The following is a 16984-nucleotide window of genomic DNA, read 5'->3' on the forward strand; positions in this document are numbered from 1 at the left end:
GCCAGCAGCCAGACGGCCAAAAACCCAGCATTGCTTAAGAGGTCAGCGCCGCTTCCAGCCAGCCCCAGCGTGGCCAAGACAAACGGCGCCACGGCCTCCCCTCTGCAGGGCACGGGCACGCAGCAGCACGAGCAGGGGTCACCAGCATCCCCCGTGAGCCCTGCAGCAGCTCAGCTCCTTACCAATTTTTTCAGGGGCTGTGGGTCAGTGTCCTTTGGATGGGAAGGGGTACTGGTGCAGGGAGCACAACTGGAGCCTTCCAGACCTCGTTTGTCCCAGTGGACGGTTGGACCAGCGGGTCTTGGAGGTCTTTTCCAGCCTTAATGATTTGGGTCTCGCCACCTCTATGTGCCTCCTGGACAAGGGATCCTGCCTCAGCCACCCAAACCTTCACAGCACCTTCAGGGATGGTCAGAGGGGGAGAGGTCAGGAGGAAAAGCAACACCGCACTCGATCCAAACAGGAACAGCTCTGGCACATAACAGCCACGTCATGCCCTCTCCTGGACTGCAAATGGTTTTTCACCTTGTTTGTGCTCAGCGGTGCAAAAGCAAACTGCCAGAGAGGAGCCCAGAGAAGCAGAGAGCTTGCTGAGCCAAGACGATGAGCCTCGAGGAGCTGCCAGGAGGGGAGGGGGGGGAGAACACGAACACAAGCCCGTGAGAGCTGCTGGGGGTCCCGTGGGGAAGCACCAGGGGTGTTGTGCCTGGGGCACCTCTCCTCATCCACCTTCTCCACTTTTCACGTTTCTAAATGCTTCCTGCAGCACGGGAAGGGGGCTAAAGGTGTGGAGGGAGCAGGATGAGCCCCGAGCTCAGCATATAGCACATCTGGGGCCCTTCCCTGCCAAAAATCAGGGTCTGAGCATCTGCTGTCACCTGGGAGCCAGAGCCAGCAGCTCCCGACCTGCATAGAGGGTGGGAGGGGGCCAGGGGGTGGCCAGCTCAGAGGGCTCCAGGTGAGATTTGCAGCCAGAAGCACCACAAATTACCCAGGTTTTTCTCTGGGGTGGCCCAAGCTGTGGCATCACCTCTGTTTCCAGCTGCTCAACATGCCCCAAGAACAAACCCCTGACCCTGGGCCAGTCTTTTCCCAGTAGTCCTCATCTGCTTTAGGGGCACGATTTTGGGGGTACCAGCCTCAATCCCCGTGCCCAGCCTGGGGCCAGAACCAGGACGGAGCTGCGTTCCTGCATCCTGATGTGCCCGGACACATTTTCCAAGTGAAATGGCAAATACTTGGCTCCCCCGCCTTGTATTTGTGTTTTCTTTCTAATGTTGTGTGGCTGCCTTGGTGTTTAATCCCAGTAATTAATGAGACGGGGAGAAAAGAACAGTTCTCATCTCAATCTCCCTTCTGCAAACATTACAATCAGCGGGGTTGGCCTGGGTCATTTCTGTGCCATTTCCAGCAGCGAGAGGAAGGAGCGGCAGGCAGAGGCATTTACCTGCTGGCAAGCAAGACACATCTCTGAAGAAGATCATTTTAAAGCCAGCAATGTGTGAAAGAATTCAATTTATGTACATTTCCCAATATATTATGAAAAAATAAAAATAAAATAACAAAAAAAAAAGGAAAATGTTTTGTTGTAAAAAAAAAAAAAAAAAAAAAAAAAAAGGAAAACCTTCTGTTTATTAAAAAATGACTTTGCAAATGACCTGCTGGTTACTATCCGAAATAGAAAGGAAGTCCTTCTTCACACAGGATGTCATTGCACGTTTATTTAAAGCTTTAATGATATGTTTGGGGACATCATCCACGCCTGACTCTTTCTCCATTGCAACTGTCTGGAGGAGGGAGCCTTTTCTTCGCTCTTAAAATAGTAAATGAGGCCAATTATCTCACGGCAATTCCAAATGGTAATTTGATTCCTCTTTAGCTGTCCGGGTCCTATCACAGCAGGTTTTGCAGGTTAGGTTTGGGATCATCTCCCCATCTCCCTCCGCTTGGCTGAGCACCGCAGGGTGCCAGGGCACAACCTGGTGCCCGGGGGAGGTGGCACCAGCGCTGACCCATGAAATGTGGTCTCCTCCTTCAATGCTTCTTGTGTTGGAGATTCAAAGGAGATCCGGGCTGAAATCAGTGCCAAAGGTGGGCCAAGGGCAGAGGGAGCTTGGTCCAAGCGCCCTGGGGAGCACAACGAATGGGGTAACAAATAAAGCAGCATTCCCGCAGGAATGGCCCCGTCCTGCAAATCCCAAATCCCAAAGGCACAAACCCCAACAGGCAGCAGGAGCAGGCTGTGCCCAGGACAAAAGCCATGCCAAAAATTTGGGGCTGTGGCAGCAAGACCCCGGCAGCATTAAATAATAATGAGAGTGATAATTTGGCGTTCCAGCACGTGCGGAGCTGGCAGTCACTACCACTTTGGGAAGGACCGCAGGGCTTCAATTGAGTACAGATTAATGGAATCGATTTATTATTTTTTTTTTGTTTCTTTTTAATTAGTCTCATTAGAAACTAAACGATCTTCCTGCGGAGCACGCAAATAGCACAAAGACGCGGGCCCGGCTGATGGTTTTTCTCCCGGTGCAGTTGCTCAGAATTAGCGTTGCGAACCAGGAAAGATTTAATAGTGGTTTCTGGCAGAGATTAGCAGCGGGCAGCAGCTCAGAGAGGATTAAGAACGAAACAAGCATTAGGCAGTCTTGATGGAGAGTTTGTCAAAGTTGGTCTATGAGTTTAACGTGAATCAATGGAGGCTTTCAACGGGCTCACGTTGAGGGAGCCGTGTTTGTCCCCGGTGATTCATTCCGGCGTGTTCAGCTCCAGATTTGGTTAACTTCAGCTGGATAAGCTCCTCTTTTTTAAACAAAAACGGGGGAAAAAGTCCTATTGTTGGCCACAGGTCATTGCTTATTATTGGGGTTATTATGACAATGGTTTGAGGACAGTTTGAATCCTCGTGTTCAGCTGACGTTCGTGCCTGCGATTTTCTGACGTACTGTGGAAAATACAGAAAACTTGGTATTATACAAAAAAAAGTGACCTCCCCAATAGCTCAAGCCCCAAAGCTTCAAATACCAGAAGAACGGAGCAGAGCAATTCTGAAATTGCATTTCTGCAGGAGAATGTGAACCAGCAGACGTGCAGAACATGAACCAGCATCTTCCAAAGATGGAGAGAGGGAGGGGAGGTGGCACAGGAAGGCATTTCGGCAGGCTCGTGGGGACTGGGCTGCAGGCAGGAGCCCGTGCCATGCCCACGGCACACTCAGGGACAGAAGCACCCCCAAGAGCCCTCCAGCCACCCCCAGGGCATCGGCTCCTGCAAAAGGCACACCGCAGGCTCCAGGACGTTTGCTTGGCCAACAACTCTGCTGACAGATGCCCGTTTGCGTGGCGCAAAAACCCCAATCCCAGCACAGGTCCCAGAGCCTCTGCTCCAGGCAGCCGAAGCCGTACTTGACTTTCCCTCTTTCTGCAGTTTATTTTTTGTTCTCCCTTCAGCAGAGCGCCGGAGCCAGGCTAGTCTGGTCACGCTCCCTTTGTTTACAGCCAGTTTCTCCTCCATTTTCCTCCTTTGGCCTGGTGCTTCTCAACCTGCTCCGCGCTGGCACCCCCAAACCTCACCCCGGGGCTCTCCGGCCCCCTGGACGCCCCCCAGCAGCTCCCAGTGCTCCCACAGCCCGTCCCAGCACGTTCCCACCGCGAGCCTCTGGGAGCAAACCACCGGGGCGAGCTTCCTCGAGTCTTTTTATTTATTTTTTAAGTCCTTAAAGAAATAAAAGCCGAGCAGGAGCCGTGTGCCAGCAGCACGGTGGAGGGGTCGCAGTGCAGCTGGGGGGGCTGCCCGCTCTGCACCCACAACTTGCCCCCAGCCCCACACCCCCCAGGACCCCTCAGGAAATCCCCAGGACCCCTCAGCAACCCCCAGAAACCTCCATCACCCCCCCAAGACCCTCCAGCACCCCCTAGGACCCCTCAGCACCCCGCAGGACCCCCCAGCATCCCCAGGGGTCCGCACCCCGCTCCCCTCCAGCAGCCTCCGCTTTCGGGAGAACGGGACCGGGGGTGGGGACAGAGGTCCGGGGGGCAGCTCCCCGGGTCCCCCGCTCTCCCTTTCTCCCCGCCCCGGCCTCTCCCCGCGGCGGGGGCCGGCCCCCAGCGCCCTGCCCGCTCCCCGCCCCGAGGTGCCCGCACGCCCCGCTCCGCCGCTCGGGCTCCCCCCCGCGTCCTGCACCGGGAGGAGGCGACGGCGGCGGCTGGGGCAGGGCTACCGATTCCCCCCCTTTCCAAAAAAAAAAAAAAAAATAACAAAAAATAATAAAAAATAAATAAATAACCCCCAACCGGGTGCCTCCCGGTTCCCCTCGCCGGCCATGCCGGGACCGCGGCGGGACCGGCCGGCCGTGCTGCTGCTGCTCGGGGCGCTGCTGGCCGCAGATCTCTACTTCCATCTCTGGCCGCGGGTGCGCAAGGAGCTGGCTCCGGAGGGACCGGGGGGTCCGGGCTGCCCCTGCCGCCCCCCTCGCCCCGCTACCGCCGCCGCCGCCGTCCCCTCCCCGCCGCCGCCGCCGCCGCCACCCCGCGGCCGCGCCGCCGCCTCCGCGCTGCGGCGCCTCTTCGGGCACCCGCTGTACCGAGCCACCGAGCCCCCCGGCCCCGCTGAGCCCCTGCTGGGCGCCCGCGAAGCCCTGCGCTACTACCGGCGGAAAGCGGCCCGCTGGAACAGGTGCGTCCCGCCGCCGCGACACCCGGCCCCCGCAAACCCGGCCCCGGTAGACGGCTACCCCGGGGCTGGTTCTGGGGAGCCGGCGCCGGAACCCATCTCTGGGTATCCTGGCTCTGGGGAGCCACCTCTGGGACCCATCTCCGGGAGTCCCATCTCTCTGGGAGCCCCATCACTGGGTACCCATCTCTGGGAACCCCATCTCCAGGTGTCTGTCTCTGGCACCCATCCCTAGAACCCATTTCTGGGTACCCATCTCCAGGAACCCCATCCCCAGGTACCCATTTCTGGACACCCATCCCTGGCACCCGTCTCTGGGTACCCATCTCCGGGAACCCATCTCTGGGAATCCCGTCCCCAGGTACCCATCCCCAGGTACCCCATCTCCAGGTACCCATACCTGGCACCTATTTCTGGGCACCCATCTCCAGGAACCCCATCTCCAGATACCCATTTCTGGTCACCCATCTTCAGGTACCCATTTTTGGGATCTCCATCTCTGGATACCCCTCCCCAGATACCCCTCCACAGGTACCCATCCCCAGGTACCCATCCCTGAGCACCCATTTCTGGGTACCCATCCCTGACTACCCCATCCCCAGCACCCACCTCTATTTGCCCATCCCCAGGTACCCTCTCCCCAGGCACCCCTCCCCGGCACCCCCTGCACGGGCACCCCCCAGGTATCCCTACCTGGTGCCCCTACCTGGACGCACACCCCGTGGCTCCCCTCAGCACCCTCTTGGTGGCCCATTTTGTGCCCCCCTCCTGGCTTGCAGCCCCCACACCCTCCCCGGGGGGGCTTCCTGGGGTCCCTGCTGCTCTGCTGGGGGAGGCGAGGAGGTGAAGGATGAGCCCCTGCCAGCTGTGTCACCCTGGGGATAAGTGCCTCTGCTCTGTGCCACCTTTTTCAGCTTGGGGCAGGTTCCTTGTGCCCAGCAGTTCCTTGTCACCCAGCTGGGTGACAGCCGGAGCCCCCAACTGTCGCTGCGGTCTGCGATAGCGGTGCTGGGGGGCTGGCTGCCCGTCCAGCCCCTCTCCTGCTCCCCTTGCCAACTTCTCTGCTGCAAGAGAAGGCGTGGAGGCTTTGACTTTTAGCCAGAAAGCGACTCCCAGCTCCGAGCCGCTCTCCCAGCACAGCTCTCTTCTTGCTGCCTCTCCCAGCCCCAGCCATGGTCGTGGGAAAACTTCCCCTGTCCCCCTGTCCCCAGCCCTTCCGTGGTGCTGTCACCCGAGGGATGGTGACCCTGGGCACCAACTCCGAGCGTGGTCCCTGCCCCAAATCCTTTCACAGGAGGGCTGTGTCCCAGCTGGCAGCAGCCAGCATCCCCTGCGTCCCCACTCCTCCCTTCACCCCCCTGGCCTCTTCCTTCTCTCCCTGCCCGTGTGCTGGGGATGTGACTGGGGACGGGGCGAGGCAGTGCTGTAAACGGGTTTTTACATCAGCTGGGTGGGACGGCGAGCAGCAGCGGGGTGCAGGCGATGAGCACACGGCTTTGCAATGCTCCCAGTGCACGAGAAGCCAGGCAGGGAGCTAGGGTGCAGGCAGCAACCCCGCTGCTTCCCACTCCAAAACCACACAGGGCAGGAGAGGATGTGGCCACTGTCTGTCCCCAAACTTGCCATGTCCCAGCAGAGCCCAGTGTGGTCCTTCCCGTGCCCGCTGCACCGCTGCCAAGCTCCGAGCAGAGCCACAGCCAAAAGCAAAGCCATTAATGCACGGAGCACCGCCGGCTGCCCTTGGACTCTTCGCTTAAGCAGCAGCAACTAAAAATAACAAAACGGTGCACAAAGCGGTGGGGAGAGCCTCGGGGATGCGGCAGTGGCGGGGCTGGAGCTGCTCTGTGTTCTGAGCAGGGTCGGGGCCCCGAGAGGCTCTGCCTTTGCTGGAGGCAGCCCGAGGGAGAGCAAAGCCTCCCCGGGATCCCCTCGAGCCCCTGGTGCTGTGGGGAGGCGCAGGGCAGGTGGGTGCTGAGCTGGGTTTCAGCACAGAGCACGGTTTGGCGGCGATGGTGAGCATCCCGGGGACCAGGCTGGGCACTGCACCTGAGGCTGAGCAACGCCTCGGGAACGTGCCAGGATTCGGGGAGCAGGATGGGACCACGGGGAGAGGGGACGTGACCGGCACCAGGATCCTAAGCACCACCAGATGAGCACTCAGGCCAGGTGCTCGCAGCAGCGCTGGAGTGATCTGCAGCCCAGCCTGCAGGACGGGCCCTGCTCTTTGGTCAGAAGGCTGCGTTTCCCTCTGGTATTTGCTGCTTTGTTTAAAAGCGCTCTCAGCGCTGATGCCGTGGCCACGCGTTGCCTTGTGCTCGGAGGTTTGGCTGTTCTGGAGCCGGGAGGAGATCTGCGGGGCTGCCTGCCCTTGTTTGACTTCCAATTGCACCTCTGGGAAGGAGAAGGGGGCAGTGTATTGATCGCTCCTCAGCCACTTGGAAATAAAATATATGGTGCTCGTAAACAGGGAAGGCGCTGGGGCCTCTCCTTTCCTTGGCACCGCAAACTGAGCGCAGAATTGAAGAGGCACTCGCCAGGGCTGCTGCGTTTCGTAAGGCCATTTGTTGCTGTGGGCACAGATGAATTTATGGCTGCAGGAGGCCAGAAGAACTGCACGGCTGGCGTCCTCCCTGTTCCTGCTCCTAGGCCTGGCCCTCAGCACAACCCGCAGTGTGCCCGGGTGCTCCCCTTAAGTGGGGCCAACCCCCGTACCTAATGCATGGCACAACTGCTTCGTTTTTGTGTCTGCAAGGGAATAAATTGGTCTGGGACTCTGCCAGTCCATGGCGTGGCCCCTGGATGTGGCACGGTTGGGATGAGAGCAGTGAGGGAGCACGGCAAGGTGCATCCTACCCGCACGCAGCGCTCGCTGCCCGTCCCGTTGCCTTCCCCTGGCATCGGGCGAGGAACGGAGCTGCAGGATGCCAACCATCTGGTGGGGATGCGGGAAGGGAAGAGCAAAGAAACAGCCGTGCCCCTTCCAAACAAACAAAACAACCTGCTGAAAAACTCCAGAGCTTATTTTTATCCTCAAAGGAGCAGCTTCAATGCCCCAGACTCTGACCGAGTGGTCAGCCCTGCCCACGGCGCAGAGCCCGGTGGCACAGGGACACCGGGGCCAGCAGACACCGGTACCCCAAGCCTGGTGTCACCCCACACCGTGCCCCTCACAGCCCTGGCCTTCTGCTGCTGGATCCATCTGAGCACAAAGCCTGGGCAACCCCGGGGCTATTTATAGCAAGCTATAAATGAACCCTTTTTATTATTATTTTTTTTTTTCACATTATTATGTCTTTTGCAGAGCTCTGTTCTTACAGGGAAACATTTCTGGAATCCTGGGGGGACAGGAGAGGCCGAGGGAGCCGTGTTTTGGGTTTCAAGGCTTGCAGAGGGCTGCAGGCCCTGCAGCACCGTGCCCGCTGCACGTTGTGGCCGGAGCTGCCGGCTGCGAGCTGCCTTCCCTTGCCCAACGGCTGCATTTTTTCCCCATCAGTAATGCGTTGCTCACCGCCACCCGCGGGGGAATGGGCTGCCTGCATGGGAAGCGGGAGAGCAAATATGGTAAAATATTCGGGCAGGGAAATTCCCTAGGGAAAATTCCTGAGTCATTCCCCAAAACGGGACACCGGGGTCTTTTCTGTCCCGCTCTAGGGATGCATGCTGGCTGCATGCCTCTGGCTGACCTGGTCCTGCTGACCCGAAATCCCAATACAAATTTGGAGAGGGAACAGGCTGCCCCAACCCCCTGCTTGCTCCCTTCCCTCCATTTCACCCCAGCTGGTACTGAGAGGGGTCCCTCAGTACCTCCAAATGTGCTCGGGTAGAGAAGGCAGATGGGACAGTCCCCAAAAAGATGGGACAGCCCCACAAAAGCCACTGCCCTGCTCAGGGACAGAGGCCTTGGCACCTCCCTGCCTCCATCGGCTCCATCACAGGCCCTGGGTTAATGAACCACTCGTTATCAGCCCCCTGTTTGCCCTCCCTGCTGTGTCTCGGCACTTTCAGAGGAAACTGGGCTTCGTTTTCCCCGTGTCAGGCCTGTATTTTCAGGCTCTGCCGGCGTTAATGAGAAACTAACGCTGTGTCCTCTGCCGGCTGCATGAGTGACATTTGGTGGTAGTTTAGCGAAGTTTGGGGCCAAACCGCCAGTGTTTTGAACATGAGGGAAATGCTGGTGGCTTGTGGAGATCTCCTGGGTTTGTTGCAGCACCCAGGAGGCCTCCAGGGCTCCATCCACCAGGAAAGGGCTGGATTCAACCCCAAATTTAAGCGATCTAGGGCAGGACGCTGCCAGGTGGCCTCCAGCCTCCCTGCTCACTAAAGCAGAGGCTGCAGGTTCTCGGGAGGCAATTTTAGGCCTCAGAGATTTTCCTAACATGCCAGCCCTGCTGCATGGGACCTCCAGGCTCAGGAAAAAGCTCTGGCATAGACATAGTGATGGTAAAGAAAATCCTCTGAGGAGGACAAGCCCCCGTTGTTCTCCTGGGCTCTCCAGACACCTCACTCTGCAGCCATCCCCCTGCCTCAGTTTCCCCTCGAGCAGCACCGTACCCACCCCATCAGACAGCAACCCCAGAGCACCGAGGATTCCCATCCCGTGCCTCATCCTCCTCACCCCGTGCCCACTGTCCTGCAGGAGACACAAGCTGTACCGGGAGGAGCTCAACCTGACGTCCCCGGCCACGCTGCTGCCACTGCGGCCAGAGGCCAGCTGGCTCCAATTCCACCTGGGCATCAGTCGGGACGGGCTCTACCCTCGTTCCAGCCCCACTGTCAGCAGGCTGCTCCGGGACATGCGGGATTTCTCCACCGTCAGTGCCGGTGAGCTGTGTCCCAGCACGGGGACGGGGACGGGCCCTGCACCCAGGGTTGGTGGCTTCAGCCCCGCCATGTTCTCTTCTGCCACCAGGGCACGGGGATCCGTCCTGCTGGGGGATGTCCCGAGCCCTGCACTGGTTTTCCTTTGGGTTTTGAGCTGTGTGGTTGTTGTTGGTTTGCCTTGAGATGGGAGAAGGGGCTTGGCTGGGGTCATTTCTCCAGGATTTTTGGTGCCACGCTGTGGGCCTGTTGCATTGCAGCTCATCCCGACAGGCTGCGGGGAGCCGTGGCGGTGCAGGGGGTGGGCAGCAGGGGGGTGAGCCCTGCACGGCCCCTTCCTCACCGTTCCCCCTGTCCTTGCAGACTACAGCCAGGACGAGAAAGCTCTGCTGGGAGCCTGCGACTGCAGCCAGAGTGAGTGAGTCCCCTCGGATCCCCACTGTCCCTGACAGCCCACACCAAACAACCCCACATCATCCATCACTTCACCCAGCTGGGCAGGATGATGCTGGGACCCCCCCTTTCCAGCTCCTCTGCCCCAACCCTAGGCAAAGATGCCCTTCGCCAGGCAGTGCCAAGCCACTCGCCCTCCAATTTAAGCCAGTTTCATTTCCTCCCCAGTCGTGAAGCCCAGCGGCGTGCACCTGAAGCTGGTCCTCAGGTTCCAGGACTTCGGGAAAGCCATGTTCAAGCCCATGAGGTAAGGCAAAACCTTAAAAAAAGGACCTCAGGGTGCTTTTCTCCCACCAGCTGGCTGTTTTTTCCACCAGAGACTGTGCATCCCTTCCCCGGGGGGCTGCTTTCCCTCATTTCTCCCTGGATTCCCCAGGGTGCCCTGCATCTGCCTGGGATCTGAGTGTGCAGCTCCCTGTGCTCGCCCCATGCTCACCCCCTGATCTCTTCCAGGCAGAAACGTGAGGAGGAGACACCCGAGGATTTCTTCTACTTCGTCGACTTCCAGCGGCACAACGCGGAGATCGCCGCCTTCCACCTCGACAGGTCCGTGGGCAGCTTGGCGCTGAGCCCTGCCGAGCTGCTGGGCCAGAAATCACCTCTGCAAGCACCGTGGTGGGAGCTGGATATTTGGGAACAGTCCCCAGCAGAAGCCCAGGACTCACGTTTGCCTTGGGGAGCAGGCTGGAAGGGGCCGGGCAGGCTGCAACTGGCCTGCTTCTTGGAAGCAGAGGGCATTGCCCGAGGAGCAGGGCACAGCCTCGGCTGTTTCACCCACTGGTGCTGACTCAGCAGAGGTTTTCTATTCTCAGACACGAAATTCTTCCTGCCCCAGGCCCTGATTTTTTAATGACTGTGTGAGATGGAGCGGCTGGGATTGAGCCCCTCACCGCCCCCCATCCCAGCTGCGTGGCACCAGGGTCAGTGCCTCAGTGCTCAGCACCCACCTCGCAGAAAGGCCCCGAGGGCTCGGCTGCCTCCCAAAAGACAGGGCTTGCACGCAAGGAGACAGGAGCAACTGGTTAGGGAAACGATACAAATCCTGGAGCACATCCAGATTGTCCCAGGCGACAGCTATTAACATACCAGAATAAAACTCAGCCTCGTTTTATTGCAGAGGGTAAAACGATCCTGGCTATTTGCTAGAAAGAAGCCAGGGGGAAAAAAATCCATTTGGGTGCAGTCACTGCAGAAACAAGGGGATGAAGACCAATGGTTTGTGAACAGGAGGGATGCAGGCAATGCCCGCTGCCTTGCCTCACTGTCCATTGCCATCGTGTCCCTTTCCCCGTGCAGGATCCTGGATTTCCGCCGGGTGCCCCCCACCGTCGGGAGGTTGATAAATGTCACCAAGGAGATCCTGGAGGTCACCAAGAATGAAGTCCTGCAGAGTGTCTTCTTTGTCTCACCAGGTAGGCGAGCACTCGGCTGCACGAGCTGGGGCTGCAGGCAGCTCGGGCAAGGCAGGTGGAAGAGCAACTCGTGCAGAAACAGAGTTGAGCTCTTTTATCTGCCCACTTTTCCCATACTCTCCCTTGGCAGGGACTGTCCGTTAACCAAAATTGTATCCCGCATGATTTGGCAGTTCACATCCATTTTGTGGTTACAGACGCCCAGTACCCATCGCGTGATGGGGCTGTGGTCAGTCTGGGCTTCTCTGCAGCCTCCTGCATCCCTCAGCTCCTTCCCCCAGCTCTGCTCTGTTCCCTGCAGCCAGCAACGTGTGCTTCTTCGCCAAGTGCCCCTACATGTGCAAGACAGAGTACGCAGTGTGCGGGAACCCCCACCTCCTGGAGGGCTCCCTCTCCGCCTTCCTGCCCTCCCTCAACCTGGCGCCACGGCTCTCCATCCCAAACCCCTGGATCCGCTCCTACTCATTTGATGGAAAAGAGGAGTAAGTGGGTAAATGCTGCTGCTGCTTCCATATCTGTGTCTTAGGGGAGCATGGGGAGGGGAACAAAAAGGACGCGGGTGGGCAGACAGGGAATGGGAGGGAGCAGCTCCAGCTGGGAGGGACCCACAAAGACCACCGGGTCCAACTAGGCCTTTTTAGCCTAATAACCTGATTCACTTGGCCTCTTCAGCCTGGAGAAGAGGAGGCTGAGAGGAGGCCTCGTGGCAGCCTACAGCTTCCTCATGAGGGGGAGCGGAGGGGCAGGCACCGATCTGTTCTCTTTAGTGACCAGTGACAGGACCCGAGGGAATGGGGTCAGGTTGTGACAGGGGAGGTTCAAGCTGGACATCAGGAAGAGGTTCTTCACTGAGAGGGTTGTCAGGCACTGGAACAGGCTCCCCAGGGACGTAGTCACAGCACCAAGCCTGTCGGAGTTTACAAAGTGTTTGGACTGTGCTCTCAGTTATATGGTCTGAATTGTTGGGTAGGCCTGTGTGGGGCCAGGAGTTGGACTCGGTGATCCTTGTGGATCCCTTCCAACTCAGGATATTCTCTAATTCTGTGATTCTATGAACTGTCAAATGGAGGCTGGGCAGAGGCAGCAAGGCCGGGTTCAGATCTGGCCCCTGGTTTCAGCTTTCAACCTCCCTGCACACCCAAGAGGAGGCGAAGGCGGCATTGGAGGCCACGGCCCTGCTCTCAGGGGCACCCCTGCCTGGCAGAGACGTGACTCCAGCAGCAGCGCCAAGGCGTCCATCTCACCTCTCCACACAGGAGGTGGCTTTGAGGGCTGTTGGGGCACCGCTGACCGCATCCCCCCTTCCCCTCGGTCTCCTGCAGGTGGGAGGTGAACCCGCTCTACTGCGACACCGTGAAGGAGATCTACCCCTACAGCAGCGGCAACCGGCTGCTGAACATCATCGACATGGCCATATTTGACTTCCTAATAGGTAGGATGAACGGGGCAACAACGTTCTTCCTTCCACAGGGGCCCTTCATCAGCACTCTGTCCTCCCTGCCCCACCACAGGGTTTGCTGGAGCCATCCCTGCTGCTCCAGGGAGGGTTTGGGGCAGCCCCTAATGGTGAGCGGGCACAGGGCAGCCCCAAACCCATCCCAGTCAGCTCCAGGGGAGCAGCTCTGAGTGTCTTGGATGCTCCCAGCGAGCATTTCATGTGAATTGGAAAGAAAATGCAGGGTAGTTTGGAAAATCACTCGGGCACTTGCAAGGGAAACTCTGCTCCTGTGTCTCCCCTTTACCAGGGAACATGGACCGCCACCACTACGAGATGTTCACCAAGTTTGGGGACGACGGCTTCCTCCTGCACCTGGACAACGCCAGGGGGTGAGGCAGGGAGGCTGGGGGCAGGTGGGGAGGGCTGGGGCAGGCGGCACGGCGCTGAGCTCCCTCCTTACCTGCAGGTTCGGGCGGCATTCCCACGACGAAACCTCCATCCTGGCCCCGCTCACCCAGTGCTGCATGTAAGTGCCCTGTGAACAGCTGCCTTGCAGAGCAGCAGGCAAGCGTTAAGATGCTTGAATGCCCACCAAAGCGTTGGTCTTGCACGTGGAAGGGCTTTTGCTGCTTTTTCTGCTGGATCGATCCCTTCCAGCCATCGCCCGGCACTTCCCAGCCCGTCGACGTGAGGTGCTATCGGCCCGACACGAAGCTCGGAAATCTCCATCCAAAAGCTTTGGTAGTTAATCAGGTTTCTTCCCATGTCACTACGGAGCAGCTCATCAATTCTACTGTTCGAATCCTATCTTCGCTGCCCCTTTATTAATTCACATAAATCAACAGCTGAAAGTTAAATTACAGAGACAGGAAAACAGCTGCTCTTCCCCGTGGTTTCTCTTTAGGAGATGCCCAACCTATTTCCTTGCTGTACCTGCTCCAGCTAAGCCTTGGGGCGATAATTGCACTCCCCCCCACACATTTGTATTACCAGATCTAATTTTAAAAACTGCCATTTGCACCTAGCGAGACTTTTCATTTGTAATTGCAGGCTCTCAGTGAATCCTTCACCTGAACTCCTATTTTGCAGGGTTCAAATTAACTCTGCCTCTTAATTTGACCTAACAGTACTAGCCACAGGTCAGATCCTTCCTATTCATCCAGATCCACCCCCCAGAAGCTGTCCTTAATTTAGTTCTCCTGGTGGCAGCAGTAACAAGCCCTGCAAGTCACACCTTTTAATAAGCCAGCTCTGGCCCAGAACAGTATAAAAGCGACTCGTGCTGCCTGATGGAGCTGCACAAAACCTTATTTCCTGGACCAGACGATCCATTTGGCATGGGGGAGCATCCAAAAATGTTTGGAAAGAAGTGGAAAGGTTTCTTTAAGTCCAGAGGTCACCGGTGTGTCTGTGCCCTCCACGTGTCTGCTCCCAAGCACAGAAAGTGGCACAGATGCAGCCGCGCAGTGAGAAGTGGTCTTTTTCCTGAGTCAAAACCCCAAACGAGGAGCAGATAAGCCTGCAAACAGCCCCCAATTAATCTGGCACGTGCATCTTCTTGGCTGAGGTCTCTAGAAAGCTCTGGGTCAAATCTTCAACACTTCAGCCTGCTGGAGGGCTCACCGTGCCGTGCAGGAGGGGAGTTGAGCTGGTGGCAGGCTTTCCATCCCGCGCTCCCTTCCACCTTCTGCCAATTCCTTATGCAACTGTTAGGGCATTAAAAGAGCTGCTCCCTGCAGGGTCAGACTATCCCGTTCTCCACCTCTGAGCACCATCGCAGAGCAAACACAGCTGGTGTTTACCCACAGCAGCTCCTGGGGTCACCCCTCACCAGGAGGGACCGCGCAGGGCTCCCTCTGGCAGCAGCAGAGCCGTGCGCTCTGACGGCGAGCTGGGTTTAGTGCTGGGCCAGTCCTTTTATGTGGCTTCATCTGGATCACACATGCAAGGCAAGCCCTTGAGCACAATTTAAAGTACCTGTCCTGGTGGCAGCCAGCCGTGGTGCCTCGTGTGGCTCCCAGGAGCGTGGCACAGCGGCAGCAAGCGCCTTGCCCATCCATCACGGTACTGATGGATGGCCTGGGTAAATAACAGGCGTGCAAGGGCAATTTCTGCACCTGGCTGAAACGCTCCTGGTTGCACCTTTTGCTCTCTGAAAATCCCAGCTAAGTGGGACTGGTTCCACAAACATGGGCTGCAACTTTTTAAAATTACCGATCAATTCAGTAATAGAGATGCTGAAATCAAAACGCTTTTGCTGAGGATCAAGTAAGTAATTTCAGAATACTTAGTTTCAGTCCCAGAAGCGTTTCAAGATTACAGCTTTTCATCCTGCTTTCCATCAAAGGGAAATATTTAAGTGTCAGTCCCTCTTAAGGTGAGATGTCAGTCAGGTCAGCTCCAGAAAATATTCTCTTTTTGCTCAGTTTTGACAGGAGACTTTTCCTCATCCACCACCAGCTAAGACATGCCCCTTCATTTTTACCTCTCCCTCTGCCTCATAAATATCTTTGGGAACACAGCACTGTTGCCAATCAGCCAGCCAGTTCTCGCTAGGATGCAAAAGGCTCACGTTTCTGATTTCTCTCCCTTCCAGAATAAAGCGGATGACGTGGTTGCGACTGCAGCTCTTGGCCGAGCCCGAGTACCGGCTCAGCGACGTGATGAGGGAATCGCTCCTGCAGGACCCCCTGGCACCCGTCCTCACCGAGCCCCATCTCCTGGCTCTGGACAGGCGGCTCCAGCTCATCCTGAGGGCTGTGAGGAAATGCATAGACACCTACGGAGAAGACAGGGTGGTGGCCAACGACACCATGCCAGCCGGGGCTCCCACGTCGGACAGGGCCAAGCTGAGCACGTAAAGTCCTGAACTCATGCTCAGAGGCAGGGGAGACCCCTGCGAGGCAAGCAACGTTTTAATAGCTGGTAATTTCCACCTACAAATTGTGCTCCCTCCGCCTGCGAGACTGGGAGGAGGAACTCTTTGGGAGATCTTCGAGGATTGTGCTGTGGCCTGGCTGTGGCACCCCGAGGTGGGACATGTCCTGGGGGGCACGCGGGGCTCAGCCTGCCCAGGATCCTTGCTGTGAAGGACACAAACTAGATCCAAGGATGAGGCTTGAATAAAGAGATGCCAAGAGCATTTTCCTCTTACCAAGGCTGTGTTCTGTAATCAAGAGTGAGTGTCTGAGGAAGGGGCAGCCTTACTTCGCCTGCTGCTCTGAGATGAGGTGACGCCGATTCCCCACGGCCAGCCTCGAGCACCTCTGCAGGGAATTCACCATCAGACCTGTCCCTTGCCTCTTGGTCTCCAGCAGAAAGCGATGGACCTGCTCTGCTTTGATCTGTGAAGGTGCCCAGAAGCCCACTGCCCCAGCAAGGCAGGAAAATCACTTCTATTTCTACCTGCCCCAGGGGTGGAAGAACCAGTCGGGGTTATAGCAGGAAGGCAGATATGTATTGCCCTTGACCCCATGAAGTACAGCCCTGTTAAAAATAATAATAATAAAAAAAAATCAAATGTCTCAGAGACATAGGACTGCATTTACAATTCACAATGATACCCACTTCCAGTAAAAAAACATTTTGCCAAAGTGGAGGGCTCCTTCAAAGGTCATCTTCTCCTAGCTTTGAAGTCATTCAAGTTACCAGAATTCCCTGGGAAATATAAATGGTCTCCCCCGCCCTTATCTCTGCTTATTTTGAGATGCAATAGGAACTGAAGACCAAAAAAGAGTAGGGAGGGAGTTATCAGACATCTTTCAATTGTAATTTTTCCCCTGGCCTCTCAGGGCCGAGGCGTATGAATGGTTTGATTACTGAAGCTCTCTTTAATAGCTTTTTGCTTTAACTGTTCGAGAATTACTCCGAGCTTTTTGGCAGCCTAGGGAAAGTCGTTGAGAACATTGTTGATAATTTATCATCCTTAAGGAAAAAAAAACTATCAATCTGCTGGAAGCTCATTCTAAACTAACCTTTAAGTTAAACAAAAGCCATCTACAGCACCGCCGACTGCTCAGGTTCACAGCAAGCTGCTTCACGCACCCCGGGCTCGTTTTCCTGTAGGCTGGAATTCTGCCCAGCCTAACGAGAGCTCGGTGACGCTGGCAGTGCCTGCAGCATGTAAGAAGTAACAAAGCTTGTTTGGCCACCACTGTTGTTTTTTTTTGCAGGGAACCATACTGAAGCCCAA

The 16984-nt window shown here is 57.0% G+C and overlaps 1 protein-coding gene across 1 annotated transcript; it reads left to right on the top strand.

The window, feature by feature from the left end:
* Nucleotides 1-4186: 4186 nt before the first annotated feature.
* Nucleotides 4187-15945, top strand: FAM20A (FAM20A golgi associated secretory pathway pseudokinase). The gene is made up of 11 exons (XM_038165296.2): nt 4187-4674; nt 9308-9492; nt 9853-9903; nt 10111-10189; nt 10396-10488; nt 11239-11354; nt 11656-11836; nt 12677-12786; nt 13100-13181; nt 13259-13318; nt 15389-15945. Exons 1-11 carry the CDS (start codon nt 4322-4324, stop codon nt 15651-15653), a joined length of 1575 nt encoding a protein of 524 aa, XP_038021224.2. The 5' UTR covers nt 4187-4321; the 3' UTR covers nt 15654-15945.
* Nucleotides 15946-16984: the final 1039 nt, after the last annotated feature.

The sequence above is a fragment of the Anas platyrhynchos genome, chromosome 19 (assembly GCF_047663525.1).
Source record: "Anas platyrhynchos isolate ZD024472 breed Pekin duck chromosome 19, IASCAAS_PekinDuck_T2T, whole genome shotgun sequence".
In the NCBI taxonomy this organism is placed as follows: Eukaryota; Metazoa; Chordata; class Aves; order Anseriformes; family Anatidae; genus Anas; species Anas platyrhynchos.